This window comes from Halichoerus grypus, chromosome 1, assembly GCF_964656455.1.
Source record: "Halichoerus grypus chromosome 1, mHalGry1.hap1.1, whole genome shotgun sequence".
Lineage (NCBI taxonomy): Eukaryota > Metazoa > Chordata > Mammalia > Carnivora > Phocidae > Halichoerus > Halichoerus grypus.
The window spans coordinates 14,028,714-14,044,485 of record NC_135712.1 but is presented as its reverse complement, the minus strand read 5'-3'; the positions used below and the strand labels follow the sequence as shown (position 1 = coordinate 14,044,485).

The window sequence follows — 15,772 nt, the reverse complement described above, 5'->3', positions numbered from 1 at the left end:
AGAGGACGCAGACAAAATGGAGGCAAGGGAGACACGGTGGCATGTTGGGCAGGGGGTCATCGGACAGTGGGACCGGGTCAGAAAATCGAGATTCTCAGGGCCAGAGCTCAAGGACACTTTTTCCAACATCATGATCTTTCTCTTAACGTGATCAGTTAAACTTTTCAGGTCATCCTAGTACATTCCTTTAAATCCACCAAGTTAAATACATAGTGAGCAAGTGAAAAGGTATCTTAAGGAACTTTATCAATAAGAACAGTTATTAGGTTCATACACTCATCAGGGAAGTGGTTATTTCTCATGATCAGCTTTTTTTCGATGTATTAGCCTGCTAAAACTTTGAACTATACATATACAAAAAATGTTTTTATACATATAAAAAAAATGTCAAATTCCTGGCTCTGATAATTTACTATAATTATTTAAGAGGCAACCATTAGGGGAAACTAGGTGAAGGCCACATACTTCCTCTCTACAATGTCTTGTGAATCTGTAATTATTTCAAAATTTAAAAAACAAAACCTTAAATAACTGAAATATTCTGGTTAAATGAAATTTTTGTTTAAAAGTGAGAGTTCTTTGGAGGTGCCTGGGTGGCTCAGTCAGTTCAGTGTCCAACTCCTGATTTTGAATCAGGTCATGATTTCAGGGTGGTGAGACCGAGCCCCACATTGGGCTCCTCGCTGGGCATGGAGCCTACTTAAGATTCTCTCTCTCTCTCTCCCTCCCTCTGCCCCCCCTCTACTCATGTACGTGCGCGAGTTCTCTCTCTCTCTCTCTCAAAAAAAAAAGTGAGAGTTCTTCTAAATGAAACATTTTAAATCTGTTTTTACAGCTGAAAGCCATCTAAAACATTCTAATATAGTCTCAACAAATTAGGCAATAAAAAATAAGCATGCCTTGGGGCACATGGGTGGCTCAGTCGGTTGAGCATCCAACTCTTGATTTCAGCTCAGGTCATGATCTCAGGGTCATGGGATCGAGCCCCACATCAGGCTCCCTGCTCTGAGGGGAGTCTGTTGGAGATCCTCTTTTCCCCTCTCCCTCTGCCCTTTCCCCCATTCTCTCTCTCTCTAATACATAAATAAATCTTTAAAAAAAATAAGCATGCATTGAGCATCATCTAGCATCTCTTATCAGGAAATACAAAGTAAGCACAGACCAGTGGTCCAAAGGGAGGTTAAACAGAGAGGTAGAGCTGATTAACTAGGGATGGTGCTTCTGTCTAAATAAAGTAGTAAACAAAACTGAATTGCCAACATCTGGTGCCAGCCAAGATGGAATTAGGCACTAGGACTGACCTTTCTCTGACTGATAAAAAACTAAAAAACTTGGGACCAGAGGAAAAAGCAACTACCCAAAGATTCCAAAGTGTAAGCACAAGCATGCTGTGTGGGGAAGTCAAAAACCTAAAGAAGCCACTCATCCAAGAGTGGGTTTCCTGGTTTTTCTCTCCCAGTCTTCCGTGAAAGTACACCTCTGACCTCCCAGTACACCTCTGACACAGGCAAGAGAGAACTCCTACGACACACCTCGTTGTTCTGGCCAAAGAACCAAGAAGAGTGGTCCCAGCCACCCAAAGAGTGAGGGGAATCTCAGAGCAAAGAGAGGTAGAGAAGCAAATCCACCAGTGCTGTGTATAAATCCACACAAGTCCCAGGCTCACCCCCCTCAGATGCACTTGCCTCGGACTGACCCCAAGCAAGACAGCAGAGGCTTTGGGAACTGAATTATTATATAAAACCACAGCCCACCTCCCAGACTGCCAACCAGGTGGCCCATGTGTGGGACAAATCCAAAGATGCCCAGCCAAGACTGAGAGATGGAACTGACATTGGAGTCATCATCCACCAAAAGGGAAACCCAACTTGTGATCTGGACTTAGCAGGTTGACCACCTGCTAAAACAGCAAAAAAGAAAAACCATCATTTGCCAGATGATTTTAACAGGACCTCGAGTCTCCCAATATGATACTTAATATGTCCACAGTGTGTTCCAAAGAACACAGAAATTCTAATCACTTCTCCAGAGAAAAGGCAATCCATAGATGTCAATCCTAAAGTGACCCAGATGTTGGAATAGCACACAAAGACTTTTAAAGCAGCTATTACATGGTTGAAACTGCAGGCCAATGTGTTCTGGGACTCATGCTAGGAAATGTATGCAAAGTGCACCCAAATTCATCAATGAAATGGGGAAAAAAAATTCTTCAATATTAAAATTTTTTTCTTGGGTGCCCGGGTGGCTCAGTTGGTTAAGCGTCTGACTCTTGATTTTGGCTCAGGTCATGATCTCAGGGTCATGAGAGAGACCCCACGTCCAGCTCCGCACTGGGCATGGAGCCTGCTTAAGATTTTCTCTCTCTTCTCTTCTCTCCCTCTGCCCCCTCCCTGCCGCTCACACATGCGAGCTCTCTCTCTCTCTCTCAAAAAAAAAAAAAAGTAAAATGTTTTTCTTTAGGAACTTCCTCTCCAAAAAATAAAATAAAATAAAGCAGCTACTATAACTATGCTCCCTGAGTAAAGGTAAGCACTCTTGAAATAAATGAAAAGCTTAACTGCTTGCAATGTCCACACAAAATCATTATGAACATCAATTATACAGGAGTAGAGAAACAGAACACAAATAAAAAAGAAAGGCAAAACCTGAATGATCCAAGATAAATCATGCAAGCTGTGTTTCTAATCACACTGATGTTACGTTTTCTTCGTATTACATGAGAAAACATTCCAGTTAATAGAAAACCACCCCATGGGGCGCCTGGGTGGCTCAGTCGTTAAGTGTCTGCCTTTGGCGGCTCAGGTCATGATCCCAGGGTCCTGGGATCAAGCCCCGCATCAGGCTCCCCGCTCTGCGGGAGGCCTGCTTCTCCCTCTCCCACTCCCCCTGCTTGTGTTCCCTCTCTCTCTGTGTCTCTGCCAAAGAAATAAATAAAATTAAAAAAAAAAAATAGAAAACCACCCCATGTCCAAGGTCTCTGGGCAGAGAGGAACAAAGAAAAATACTCTTATAACTTCAGATTGTTCAGAGGGAAAAGAGTGAGAGAAAGAAGATACAAAGGAAACTGGAAATAACCTCATCATTTCTTTTCTTTTCTAAATTTTAATGCTAATGCTTGAGAACTAAGGAGCCTATATGTTTATGGTCCAGGAAGTCGAATTCCCTAGATGAGACCAGCAGTTGGAGCAGTCCCCCAAACAGACAGCAGAGAGATCCACCCTTTCCCCAGCCTTTCCATTCTTTGTGATCCAAGCCCAGCCTTGTGGGTCAGCCTGCCAAGGCTTGCCCTGTTCAGAAGTAGATAATCAAAAAAGATCATTCTACTGTAGGGTCAAACGTCACTGGAGCAAAACTCTTCTTATTCTCAGAAGTAAAAACATTTGAGATGCACATCCAAGAAAATGGTTTTGAGCAGGTTAAAATTTTCTTTAGGAATATTAATAATATGTTCACTTTCTCTCTCTCTCTCTCTCTCTCACATACATACACACACACACACACACACACACACACACACACACGCTAGACCTGTAGAATAATTTTAAAAGCAACTATTCTGGATAGAGTGATTGTGGGTAATTTTGATTTTTCAAAACTTATACCTTTTTTTGGTACTTTCTAAAGTTTCTGCACTAAACCTGTAATTCATTTTAAGGAAAGAAAAATAAATAAAACATGTTAACATGTTCTAAGTCGCTGGGTTTTTTGGATAATTGAAGAGAGTGAGGATGTGGGCACTCTGCTGACAGCTACAACAAACGACTCCAAACCCAAACTCAAAACAGATGGCTGGGAAAAATTACCTAAGGTAAAGAAAATACTATCTAGCTTGGATTTAATCATGCTTGCTCTACATTCCAACAGCACTTCGCTTGACCTCTTCACATGGCGTCGGCTGCGTGGTTATTTGCACACTGACACACTTGTCTCGCTTTGTATGGACCCCCTTCCCACCTTATTATAACGGCCCAGGGGCAGGGACCATGCCTTACCCATCCCTGTCTTGGTTACCTAAATATACTAATGTCTTCACACAGCTCTCCTCAATAGGAGTGCTCCTCATGCAGACCCCCTTATAACAAGGGCTCTTCAAATATATAAAACATTAGAGCTCATTAGGGGGCCCAAGCTGACCCAATTCATATCACATTCAAGTCAAAAGTGAACTACTAAAGCAAGGTTTCTCAGTCATCGGTAAGGACATTGTGAAATCCAAGCATAAGGCATTTAATGATGCACATAAATTGTAATTATTAATAATGTAATTTTTCACTCCCCTGAGGTATTTAAAAACCTATTAAAATAAACATAATGATCACCCTTCTATGACTTGAAAACAGACCTCCAAATCTGCAGGAGAAAGGATGAAATGTATTTATTTCAAAGTTAAATTTGAAGCGAAAATCACAAGACAACAGATTGCAAATTTAAAATTAGCTTCTAGTGGGAGGTCTTGGTTTCAAGCCTGTTTTTTCTCTACTGAAGGCTGAGCTTGAAGACAGGGGTGGGGTAGGGGGTAGGGGGGGAGCTAAGATTAAACTGAGACAAAGTTCTGAAAGTTTTTGCTAAATCTTTACAAACCCATGAAAAGTGTTTTGCCAAGTCACACGCAAATACCCCTAACACAAGAGACTAAACAGGAAAGTTTTGCAACAAATAAAAGATGATCTTTGATTTAGAAAGATTATTATTTTGACTGTATTTATTTTGCTTTTTAAAGATTATCCAAACCAGAAACAAAATATATCATTGTTTTGAATTTAAGATTTTGCAGCTAGCTTGGTCTTTTTCAAACATAATCCAATATAAAGATGGTGAAGCTCAGGGATAAATTTAAAAGACCCTGAGGGCAATTCACAGGGGGAGAATAGATCTCATAGGTACCGGCTTTTTCTTTTCTTTTCTAAATTTTAATGCTAATGCTTTTGAATTCTTAGATGGGTGTAACCCTAATCCAAAGAAGTGGTTCCAAATTCTTTTTCCCACGAGCTACATGCAACCCAGCAATTCCAATTACACTAAAGTATATCTGTCCCACCACTTTGGAAGCATTTCCATTAATTCATGTGGATGTATACAGGCTCAAAACTACACATACAAACCTACCTTACAAGGCAACAGTGGTTCCCAACCCAACTTGCCCGAAGAGCACTGTGGCATTTAGATACTGAGATTGGGAATGGCGTCAGGATGAATAGTGGCAGGGACTCGGGAGAGGTATCAGCACCCGCCCCTCGGGGAGGCCATCATGGTCTCATCTGAGTCTCGGAGGATGTGCCAAAAACCTGCAGAGGACAGAAAAGAGAAAGGAAGTGGTCAGCCAGAACACAGAAAATGGGCTTTTTCCATGGAGCCCATTCTCCTCAATTCTCCAACATCCATTTTGTGTGTGACGCCAAACCCCAAATCAAACAGTGCAACCTTTAGCTACAGGTATAAGCAGGCATAATCAGATACATAAATACGTGCAAGCATGTCTATATTTACGGTACGAACCAGTCCTACAGACTTTAAGTTATCATTTTCCCCTATTTCTAGGGAGAACCACAATGGCTAACAGAAACCGGTTACTATGGAATGATTTCCATGGCTCCCTCTTCATCTTTAAAAGGTCTCAATGAACAGAGATAATCAATAAAAGGAAATAAGAGAGTCTCGGTTACTACCAAAGCAGAGCTACATTTACGACAGAAGTTGAAGAAAACGTTAAAAGACGGTAAAACAAAACACCAAATACACAGAACTCATCGCATACAAGTTTTCAGCTGGCCAAACATCAAATTCAGAGGAGGCAACTTGTGAAGAATACGTACAGAAAAGAATTTAGTGAAATATCTAAACTGTTACTTAACACAGAGGATAAACAGACAAGGACGGCTCCAGGAACAAGAAGTATGAATGATATTTTTTTTAAGGGAAAAAAAAAAAAAAAGCTTGCCTTCTGAGATGAAACTGCAAATACTAAGGAAGAAAGGAAGAGAGACTGGGGGTTCCTTGGGGGGGGGGCTGCACCTTATCACCCTCCTCCCCACACTCGTCTTCTGTGGGGCTACCCACTGCCCCCACCCATTGCTGGGGGGTTCCAGCAAGGTGAGGACCCAGGGCGCCCAACGCTTTGAACAGGAACACGGAGAAAACTGCCTACTTTGTGGAAGGCAGCCCACAGAGGCAGTAAATAAATAAATGCACACATCCGCAGAGCACAGAACAATCAGTGAAGTTGCAATTCTTCCTTATCTCGGAAAACGTGCTATTTAACCTGAAGTGGGTGACTCATGCTTTTCAAGGAAGGAAGCACGCATCCTCAGCAATACCCCATTATTACCCTACAATGCGTGCCCTTTCCATAATTCCCCCACTGCTAGCTTGTTCTCTCTCTTTTCCTAGGCATCCTCCTGAAGCTGTTCTCTGCGAATTTTCAGATTTTCAAAGCAGTTCCTGAATTGCCTAGGAACTGGCAGAAATTAATAAGCAAGAGCCCATTTATATTGAAATGGACTCATTACGGTGCCCTCTGCCAATAATTTGCAAGGCTGGATTCTTGCTGGCAAATGGGGGCCTGCAGACGGCTGCCCTTCCACCTGCACCACAGAAGCTGGTAACACATTTTCTTAGACTTTAAAAGAAGTACGTATTCTAGCTACCAGAACTACAAGTTTTCTCCATCTATAGCCTTCTAATTCCTGAGTAGAAGAATAATGTGGGGAAGAAGACGAGAGTTATGGGGCATTATTTATAAAACATTGCAGGAAAACAAAATTGAGCTGTATCTGGTAGAATTTTTGTCTGATCTGGACGTGGGGGAAAATTTCTCCCCGTGACCCCGGCTGCGGAGTTGACCCGTGACATGGATGAATGAAGAGCCTCATGTGTGTTCTTTTGCAAGCAGCAGATACACTGTGGTTGCAACATGCCAAGAAGCACTCATTTTCCTGGAGTGGTTAGCTCCACCATGGCACCCGAGAACGATTACAGTACTCTGAGTTTTCTTCGAGAACTGCAAGGAATTCAGGTTCAACGGAAGTCAGCCAGGCATCAAGCTCGGTGCTGGGGGTTTGAGCCTCCGTCCTACTGCATGCATCAGGTCAAATCTTGACCTCACCAGCTCACCTGCAGGGTGATTTGGGGGCAAACTCTACATATCACCCCTCTCCAAAGAGAATAGTTCCTAAACCACTGGGTTATTACGAGCACTAAAGAAGATCACGTACGTTACATGACTAGCTTCGCGCCTACCCTGTGGTCAGTTTGCAATGAACGTTAGCTATGATTTCACCTTACTTAGCATTTGTAAACTGAAAGAAGTCTGCTATAGAAAGCCACTGTTACTGGGGCTTCCTGAAAACAGGATGCCTAACTCATTGAAACTGGGTCCGTGTTATAAGTGGGATGACACCAGTCACCTTAAATTTGTTGCGGGGCAACCAGGGAATTGACTGATGCAGCTGGAAGATGTGATCCACCCGATTTGTCACAGCACACACACCACTCTGACGCAATCCGGCAATACCAGGGGCCTGCTTACATTACACTGATGGGGCCTGAACGCTGAGTGTACCACGTTTTTTAATCTCGCTCTGATTCATCGTCAACTCCTGGAGTCCATTGCTGTGTCAGGTGTCAAGCAGTTTTCACAGGGAAGTGTGCATGCTGGGGGCGGGGGGAAGGAATTACCAAAACTAATCTCCGGCTTCATGTACCTGCAAAAACTGACAAGGCTGAGGGGTCCCATGGCCCCAACCTTCCAGTCTGAGGTGAGCTGATGTCAGAAATACTGTGTCCGTGACAGCTGATCCATAGCTTCTCCTAAAAAGTCTGCCAGACCAGAACTTTCTATTTCACCTTCAAAAAACACTCCCAAGGAGCGTCCTGTCATTTTTAAGTCCCCAAAAGTTCCAGAAACCAAACTATATAGAGAAAGGGGTATTGTACTTGCCCTCAAAATACCCAAGCTCTCTTACTTATGTGACCTTGGGCAAGTAAATGATCTATTCTGAAACTCAACAGGAAAAATGAGGATGTAAGATTATCTACCTTACTTACCTACCTAAAAAGATTGTTAAAAGACAGAGAATCAACATGAAACGTTACACAAAAACTATAAAATGCTACATAAGGATGTTAACTTTTACTCTGTTCATCATGACTTCAGTGCCCAAAACTGTTCCATAGTTAATGAATTAATGAGAATCAGGAAGGTCCCCCTTACCTTGAACCTTAAAAATGAGGAGCAGAAGGAAGGAGGCTATAGAGGTCTCAGATCAAAATCCTGAACAAGTCAGAATCCTGAATTTTAATTTTAAATGTAATAAGCACCAAAAAAATTAGTTTTTAGTATTCATACTTAGTCTAAAAATCAGTATTGGATAGATGGATGGATGGATCTGCGGCACTGAAAAATTTTACATGGTTCAGAAATTAAAGAAAATTCACTGGTCATCTTTTTTACATATTTTTTAACCATTACTTTATTCAACAAAGGATTCAGTAGTGAGTGACTTTCAAAAATGTATAATCTAGGGGCGCCTGGGTGGCTCAGTCAGTTGAGTGTCCGACTCTTGGTTTCGGCTCAGGTCATAATCTCAGGGTCATGAGATTAAGCACCACATTGGGCTCCATGCTCAGCACAGAGTCTGCTTGAGATTCTCTCTCCCTCCCCCTCTGCCCCTCCCCCTGCTCATGCATGCACACTCTTTCTCTAGAAAATAAATAAATAAAATCTTAAAAAAAAAAATACATAATCTAAAATAGAAGAAATTACTAACCTCAAAAAACCCAAAAGAAACCCAAAGGATGATAGAGAGAATAAGGGTAACCATGCATAACCTATCAAGCTACCCAGCCAGTTGCATTTATAGTAAGCTTTATAATAGCCAACTCAAATTGAGAAAACATGGCAGTTGTATAATTCACAATTCCTAATCAATTGCTCAGAAGAAGGATGAATGTTCTTGGTACCAAGATCAGACAGAAATTTCCACGGTGGTCCTCTGAGGTCACTGTGATATGATAAGCAATGTTCTGGACCATACCCTTCCACATGGGCTCAGTGACACATTTCACATGGATGTTTCTTCTTGAAAATTGATTTAAAAAGAAAATCACAACTCAGCAACAGAAGTTCTGAAGAAGTAGGATACTGCTGAAGAGCAGAGAGGCTATATAATGTTCCAGGAAATTCTCCTTAATCACTCTTTGCTCTCCACAGAGTCCTGAGGGGTGGTAAGCTCTCTGGCTCATGCCCAAGTATAGCTGGGTCATGCTACGGGATGACCACCCTCATCTGGCATGAGGACAGGGTTCCACCAGGGGTGAGCTTGTCCACTTTGTGTGAAAACTGAGACTCTAGCACAGAGAAGAGGTGCCATGCCTTCCCTCCCAGGAGAACCACGTGATGATTCAAGGTAGGACCAGAATTCTTAGCACAGATGAACGGGCTATGAGGGGGTTCCAAATTCCTATTCCCTAGAGTATGGATGATGTGGCTTTGGCCCAACTGTGTTTTTGAGACAGGTAAAAACAGACACCCATATCAGCTGCACAAAATCCCTGAAATTTCCCATATCCCAACACTCCACTAGTTTTGAGCAATGCTACTTCCCACTAGATCCAAATGTATCCCAAGGTAACTGAGGAAACATGTTCATAGAACGAGTATTTTCAAGCCAGCTATAAGTCAAGAAATCTCTACTAAAATAATAACTTTTAATTTTAGCACAGTGAATCTTTGAAAATACTTAACCAACAGGTTCGGCGGGGACAGACATTACCATATCTCACAGGAGTAAAGTCAGTGTGTTTCAAAATGAAGTAACATGTTCTACCCCGACTCAGCGCGCTCTACCATTTATGGAATGCTTACTATCTGCCTGGCAGAGTGTCGGTGGCTTTAGGCCAAAATACTCTTCTAAGTTTCCCTCGGTTCTTGGTGTTTATTGTTGGACGCTGGCTACTGCCAATGCATGTAACTCCAACATTGCATCACTCGCTACGGAGCTCCTTCCCAGCTTCGACCTAGAGAGTTTGGAAATTGCCAGTCCCAGCGGGCCGTGTTACACAGCTGGCCATCAAATCTCCCAAACACCCCCACGGCCTGGCCCAACAAGGGCTCAGATGAGGCCCGGCTTACCAAAATGGATTTAATAGCTTTCTCAGGACAGACCATGAGAACCATGTAATTTCTCAAAAATCTAAGTACCATCATTCCCACTAAGAAGCCGTGAAGCTACCCAACACTTGAGAATTCCACCCAACATTCCAAGAGGAGTGACCACGGGCTCCTTGCTCCTAAATTCTCAGTTTCAAGTTTGAGTCATGTCAGAAAAGCATGCCCATGTCGCTGCGAGAGAGAATGGAACGTTGGATCCCCAAAGAAAACGGAAGTGGGGCTGACCACGGTTAAGTGCTAACACTGAAATCTGTCCTCGAGCATTCCACCATGCTGTGGCTAAACTTAACTGGGTGTTCCCAGGGAGGGGACAGTGGGAGAGGACAGTACTGCGTTCAAAGTGATTCCACACCTCCCGTGAGACAGCAGAGTGCACGAGCCTTAAACTGCACACCAGAATTACCTCCTCCAAAGCACATCAGTGCCTTAGTTAGAAGAGATTTCAAACATCTTTTCCGGAATCATGTCACCCAGGTCCCTCTTCTTGGGCAGACCTGCCTTATTCCCACACCAGCGGTACAGAAGCCTCCCCAGGCACAGGAAGAAGCCTCGGATCCCAAACCACTGGGGCCAATGGGTGTGGGTTAGGGCAGCTCTTCTTTCATGGTGAAAGACTACAGCTCCAGAGGGGGAGTTTGGTTCTAGATCTTTCTGGCTTTCCATGCCTGTGGTATACAGCCTGGAGACTAGGGGTGTCTCTATCCTGAAGGACACAGCCTTGGGTGAGCAGTTGAGAGGAAGGGAACGCTAAGAGCAGAGACTCTCAGACTCAGCAGCTGCTGTCTGCCTCCAAGACCTTCTCCGGGCCCTCCCCGGTGACCCAGCGGTGTGAAAGGGCAACCTGCCATTTCCATGCTGGTCTCCAACCCCTACAACCTGGACTCTCCCTTCACCTGTTCTCTCGCTGAGCAGCCAGGAGGAAAGTCTTTCTTCCCAAAATGTAATCGAGCTGTCAAGGGGTCCCTCTTCTTCATCAGGAAGCAGAGCAGGATGTGGTCACCCCAGCGATTTGGTTCCATTTGTCGCCGTCCAGGTCCAACAGTTCCCTGACCTGGAGCCACCTCTCCCACACAGCAATGGGAGGGCCACTCTGTGAGCCAGGGAAGAGCTCCCTGGGGTGAGGCCATGCCCCCCAGCAGCCCGTGTGGCAACTACGCCTGCCAGCAACGGGCTGGGATTGCCTTTGACAGAGAGGAGAGAGAAAATACCACAAAGGGCCCTCTGGAGACGTTACCAGGCTGGGGAGCCCCAATTTCACACTGTTGGTCCCTCATGCTTGAGCCTAAAGGGCCCATCAGAAAGAATCACGCCCTCCAGCTGGTAGCTGCTCCTTGGTTCTCTTCCTGCTGCTGGGGGTATTTGTGTTGGCAGAAGGCATGCATGATTCAGTAAACCAGACACTAAGGTTGGAGAGGAAGGAAGGGAAACTAAAAATATTATGTATGTGTGTATATATTAGATTACCAAGATAATTTAGTAACCAAAACTCAATGAGCAAGTATGATAGCTGGAAACACAGCTGCCCTACAGAAAAAGGGACACTGTAACGGGTCCTGGGCAATGCCACTGGTAAGAGGATATTAGGAACATCAATCCTGATACGTGTTTAGGGGGTAACAGAGAATATTGATCAAAGACTGAGGAAAACATTTCAGTGCAGCAAAGAATCTTCTACTTCAATGTCAAATAAGATGATTGGTGACAAATTTTTGTGGCTTTGGCCACAAAATCCTCCCAAGGATTTTCAAAGTGGGGTTGATTCTTTACCTGTAAGTCCCCATCTTCTAAAAAGGAAGAAACTAGGGGCGCCTGGGTGGCTCAGTTGGTTGAGTGTCCAACTCTTGGTTTCAGCTCAGGTCATGATCTCAGGGTCCTGGGATCGAGCCCTGCGAAGGGCTCCACATTCAGTGGGGAGTCTGCTTCTCTCCCTTTCTTTCCCTCTCCCTCCACCCTTCCCTACTCGATCTCTTTCTCTTTCAATCAAATAAACAAATATATAAAATCTTTTTTAAAAAATAAATAAATAAAAATAAAAAGGAAGAAACTAGGGCTCACTCATGAGACAAGAGTGAGAGGTTAAGGTTCCATAGGCCTAGCATCCCAAGGCAGTCCCAGGCTACTCAGCCCAAAATGCTCTTTTACTCTCTCATTTTAAAGTAAAAAAAACCCACTTAAGATGACCTCAATTTTTTATTTGCAAATCACCTCCAACTCTCTTTTGCAGTTATAGAATTAAGACTACACGAGCTCCAGCAGGTAAAAAACACAGTTCCTTATTTCACTGAGTCTAAGAAACACATTTTTCACTTTGAACATCTCTGAAATTAAATGTGCCTTACAGTCACGATGGTGCAGTTTGGTTTCACTGGTGCCATTTTCTTTCTGAGTGGTACATAAAATAGTGGTGGGCCTTACGATTGGTAGCATATCTTATGAAATAGAGCGTATAAAAGTAGATCTTAAATAGTTATGCTTACGGCTATCTAAAAACTGCTTGTGAACTGTTTGGCAAGAGTCTACGTAATTTTGCTGACTGCTACCAACAGTTAACCCCACCAACATTTATTGAGCACCTACTGTATGTCCAGGATGAGGAAAGAGACCATTTGCCTTATGATGCCCCAAATCTGAGTAAACGATGGTCACCTATCCACTCAGAGACAGGGCTGTCAGGGCTCATCTGGCATTATTAATAGTGAATGATAAGAAGAAATAGGCTAATTCTGCCAGAAGAAGCTGTCATTTGAACCTGGTCCTGATGGGCTAATAGGATTGGCTTAGCTTGTGAGGATGGGAGGAAATAAACAGGGACAGGAGGGAGTATGCAAAAAAAAGGGCGGGGGGGAGAACTTTCCAGGAAAAGAGCAAAGGCTCTGAGAGCTGAAAGCATCAGTCCAGTGTTGTAGAGAGGTAGATGCACGGAAAGGAGCTGGAGATGGTAAAGCTAAAAAGATGGGTTGGGGCTATGGATGCTACACAAAGGAATCAGACATTATGTGTAATGGAGTATGTGATGGGATGCTATTAGCAGAGGTGCGCAATCCAGCACTTCTCCCCAGCCCACTCTGGCTAGCAGGGAAGAGAAGGTGGAGGCCAGTTACAAGGAACCAATCAGGCAGTGATGGGCTGGAGATAAGGTGGCCTAAACTGGGGCAGTGAGAGCCTTGAAGTAATAAGGACGACAGGCAGAATCCCCAGGACTCAGTGGCCACGTATTTACTGTCAGAAATGAGGAGGGAAGGAGAAAAAGAAGGGAGAGATGCTTCTGAAGTTTCTAGTTTGATAACTGACAAAGAAGGTGACAATAACACCTTCCACCATGAGGTCAAAAATGGAGCACTCGATTCCAAAGTTTTATACTTGAGAGGTGGGAATTCATTGTGATCCTACTAGAAATGCAATGTCCCTTCCATGTAAGCACAGAGTAACCAGGGTTGGAACACATTAGCAGGGCACTGGAAGGAAGGAAGGAAGTAGGTGGAAGGGAAGGGAAGGGAAGGGAAGGGAAGGGAAGGGAAGGAGGAAGGAAGGAAGGAAGAAGGGAGGAAAGGAAGAAGGAAGGAAGTAGGTAGGTGGAAGGGAGGGAGGGAGGAAGGGAGGAAGGAAGGAAGGAAGGAAGGAAAGAAAGAAGGAGGTAGGTGGGAGGGAGGGAGGGAAGGAACATGACAGGGAGGGAGGAAGAAAAGAAACCCTGCCAAAAAGCCTGGATCAGGAAGGATTTATGGAGACACAAATATTGGCCAATTCCATCGTATAATCAAGAACTTTAAACACACACTCACACACAACCTCTGATGACCCGTGAGAGGCCAGAAGTTTAAACCATTATCTCAACCACGCCTTCTATCGACTCAGCCAATGGCTATAATAATAAATGGAAGAAATAGCATCAATAATTTAACACAAAAATAAAATGCGGCCTCAGGCTCAGTGCCATGAAGTTAAAATGTAAATCAGATTGGAGTTCAGCCCCCAGAACTCTCTAGGTCCTCAGGACACCCACCACGCTCCTGACTCGCCCTGAGATTGGGTTTATCACTTAACTAAGATCGCCGACTCCACGGCTGAGGCTCCAAAGTTGTACACATCACAGTGAAATGCATGTGGGCCGCACACAGCAGCGCACCAGACCCTACTGCAAATGTAGCATCTGGGGACAGTCGCCATCCCTTCCACGTGTGAGTGAAACCGGAAGCTGACGGCAGGCTTCAGGCCACCATCTGGTTACGCCGGAGAACCCTGGGGGTACGGCGTGTGACAGCGGGTCCAGAGCCATGGCAGGAAAGACATGGACTCACTTTAGGGCCACAAGCAACTCAACTCAAGCCAACCTTCCTGACCATCCATCTCTTTAAATGGAGTGGATGGTCTAGAAGTTTCTGTGCTCCTTGCCCTTGAAAGGAAGTCCACGTTTCTTTAACCTGCTTAATTAAGTTAAAACCTATATCATAATTGGAACCATCGTGAGAGTCTCTTTCCAGTAAATTCATGATTCAATTAAGGCAAGAAGTGCCAGTGAGTTTGGCCCCAGAAATGCAAGATGGAACAGACCAATCCTTACTTCAAACGCTGGTGTGAGATCTTTTTGGCTGAAGAACGACCAACATTTATCCTAACTGAATTAAAAATTGGGAGGGAAATAAAAAGCACATGAAGTGGCTGCAGACTTGATTTTTAAAAGTAGAAGGGAAAAAAAAAAAAAAATCAAATGACTTTTTTATGACTACTCCCTGTAGTCCAAAGAGGATAATCAGCCTCTTTCACATAAAGACGGTTCCTGGGAAACCATGGGAACGTCTCTGAAACAGTGATACATCAAAGTCCCCATGCAGAAAAACCAATACATAAAATCGCAAAGCAAATCTGTTTCTTGTATGACAGCCACTAGCTGAAAAAGCTTGACATTCATTGCCAAGTAATATCTATGAGACCACACACAAAGCGAGCAAAACAGACACCAGCCTGCCTTCTTAGAACTAATGAGTACACTCCTGTCCGAGGCACTAGTGTGCAAATGGTTTTATGGGCACCCTCACTCAATAAGATCGTTCTGAGCACGCCCATCTAAAACAGGATGAGTGTGTATCATCGCTCATTTAACTAACGTGTAACTTACATACATGGGCTATTGTTCAAATGAATGATGCACATTTTACCTTTCTGTGTATGTTAATAATGTGCATCACTTATGTGAATCAAACAGAAATAGGCAAAAATTTAAATGCACATGATAGACAGAAATATAAATTCTGAAATTTCCTTCTCCCACCCTAAGGAAAGCATCTCGCGTATCCACGTGACATTGAAGACGGTTGCCGTTGCACAGAGAAAGTTGATCCAGAAGCTGAGAAAAGACGGTGTGTGGAAAGCTCACAGGAATGCCTCCTGCCCCGGCCACATGACCCCGGCTTGAACAAAACCACTTGGAAGACCTATTCCTTCCCCCTCTCCCTTCTATCTGTCTTGTTCCACCTTGGTCCAGGCTTACTGTTTCCCCTGGGGGCATGGTGGACAGGTGGGGTATGCAAGTCGCAAGAGAACTCTCCAGCAGCAGAAAAAACATCTTTATGGTAAATAAATAAATAAATAAATAATCTTTTAAAA

At 43.8% G+C, this 15,772-nt stretch overlaps 1 protein-coding gene across 12 annotated transcripts in view; it reads right to left on the bottom strand.

Moving 5' to 3' along the window:
- TIAM1 (TIAM Rac1 associated GEF 1) overlaps positions 1-15,772 on the bottom strand; it is a 373,738-nt gene that overhangs the window by 136,063 nt on the left and 221,903 nt on the right. For all 12 annotated transcript variants that reach the window (XM_078053766.1, XM_078054151.1, XM_078054194.1 and 9 more), the window contains one exon: positions 5,107-5,285. Coding sequence is in view for 3 of the 12 variants with exons in the window: in XM_078054151.1 (XP_077910277.1) it covers positions 5,107-5,160 (54 nt within the window). In the remaining 9 variants the exon portion in view is untranslated. The remainder of the gene's footprint in view (positions 1-5,106; positions 5,286-15,772) is intronic.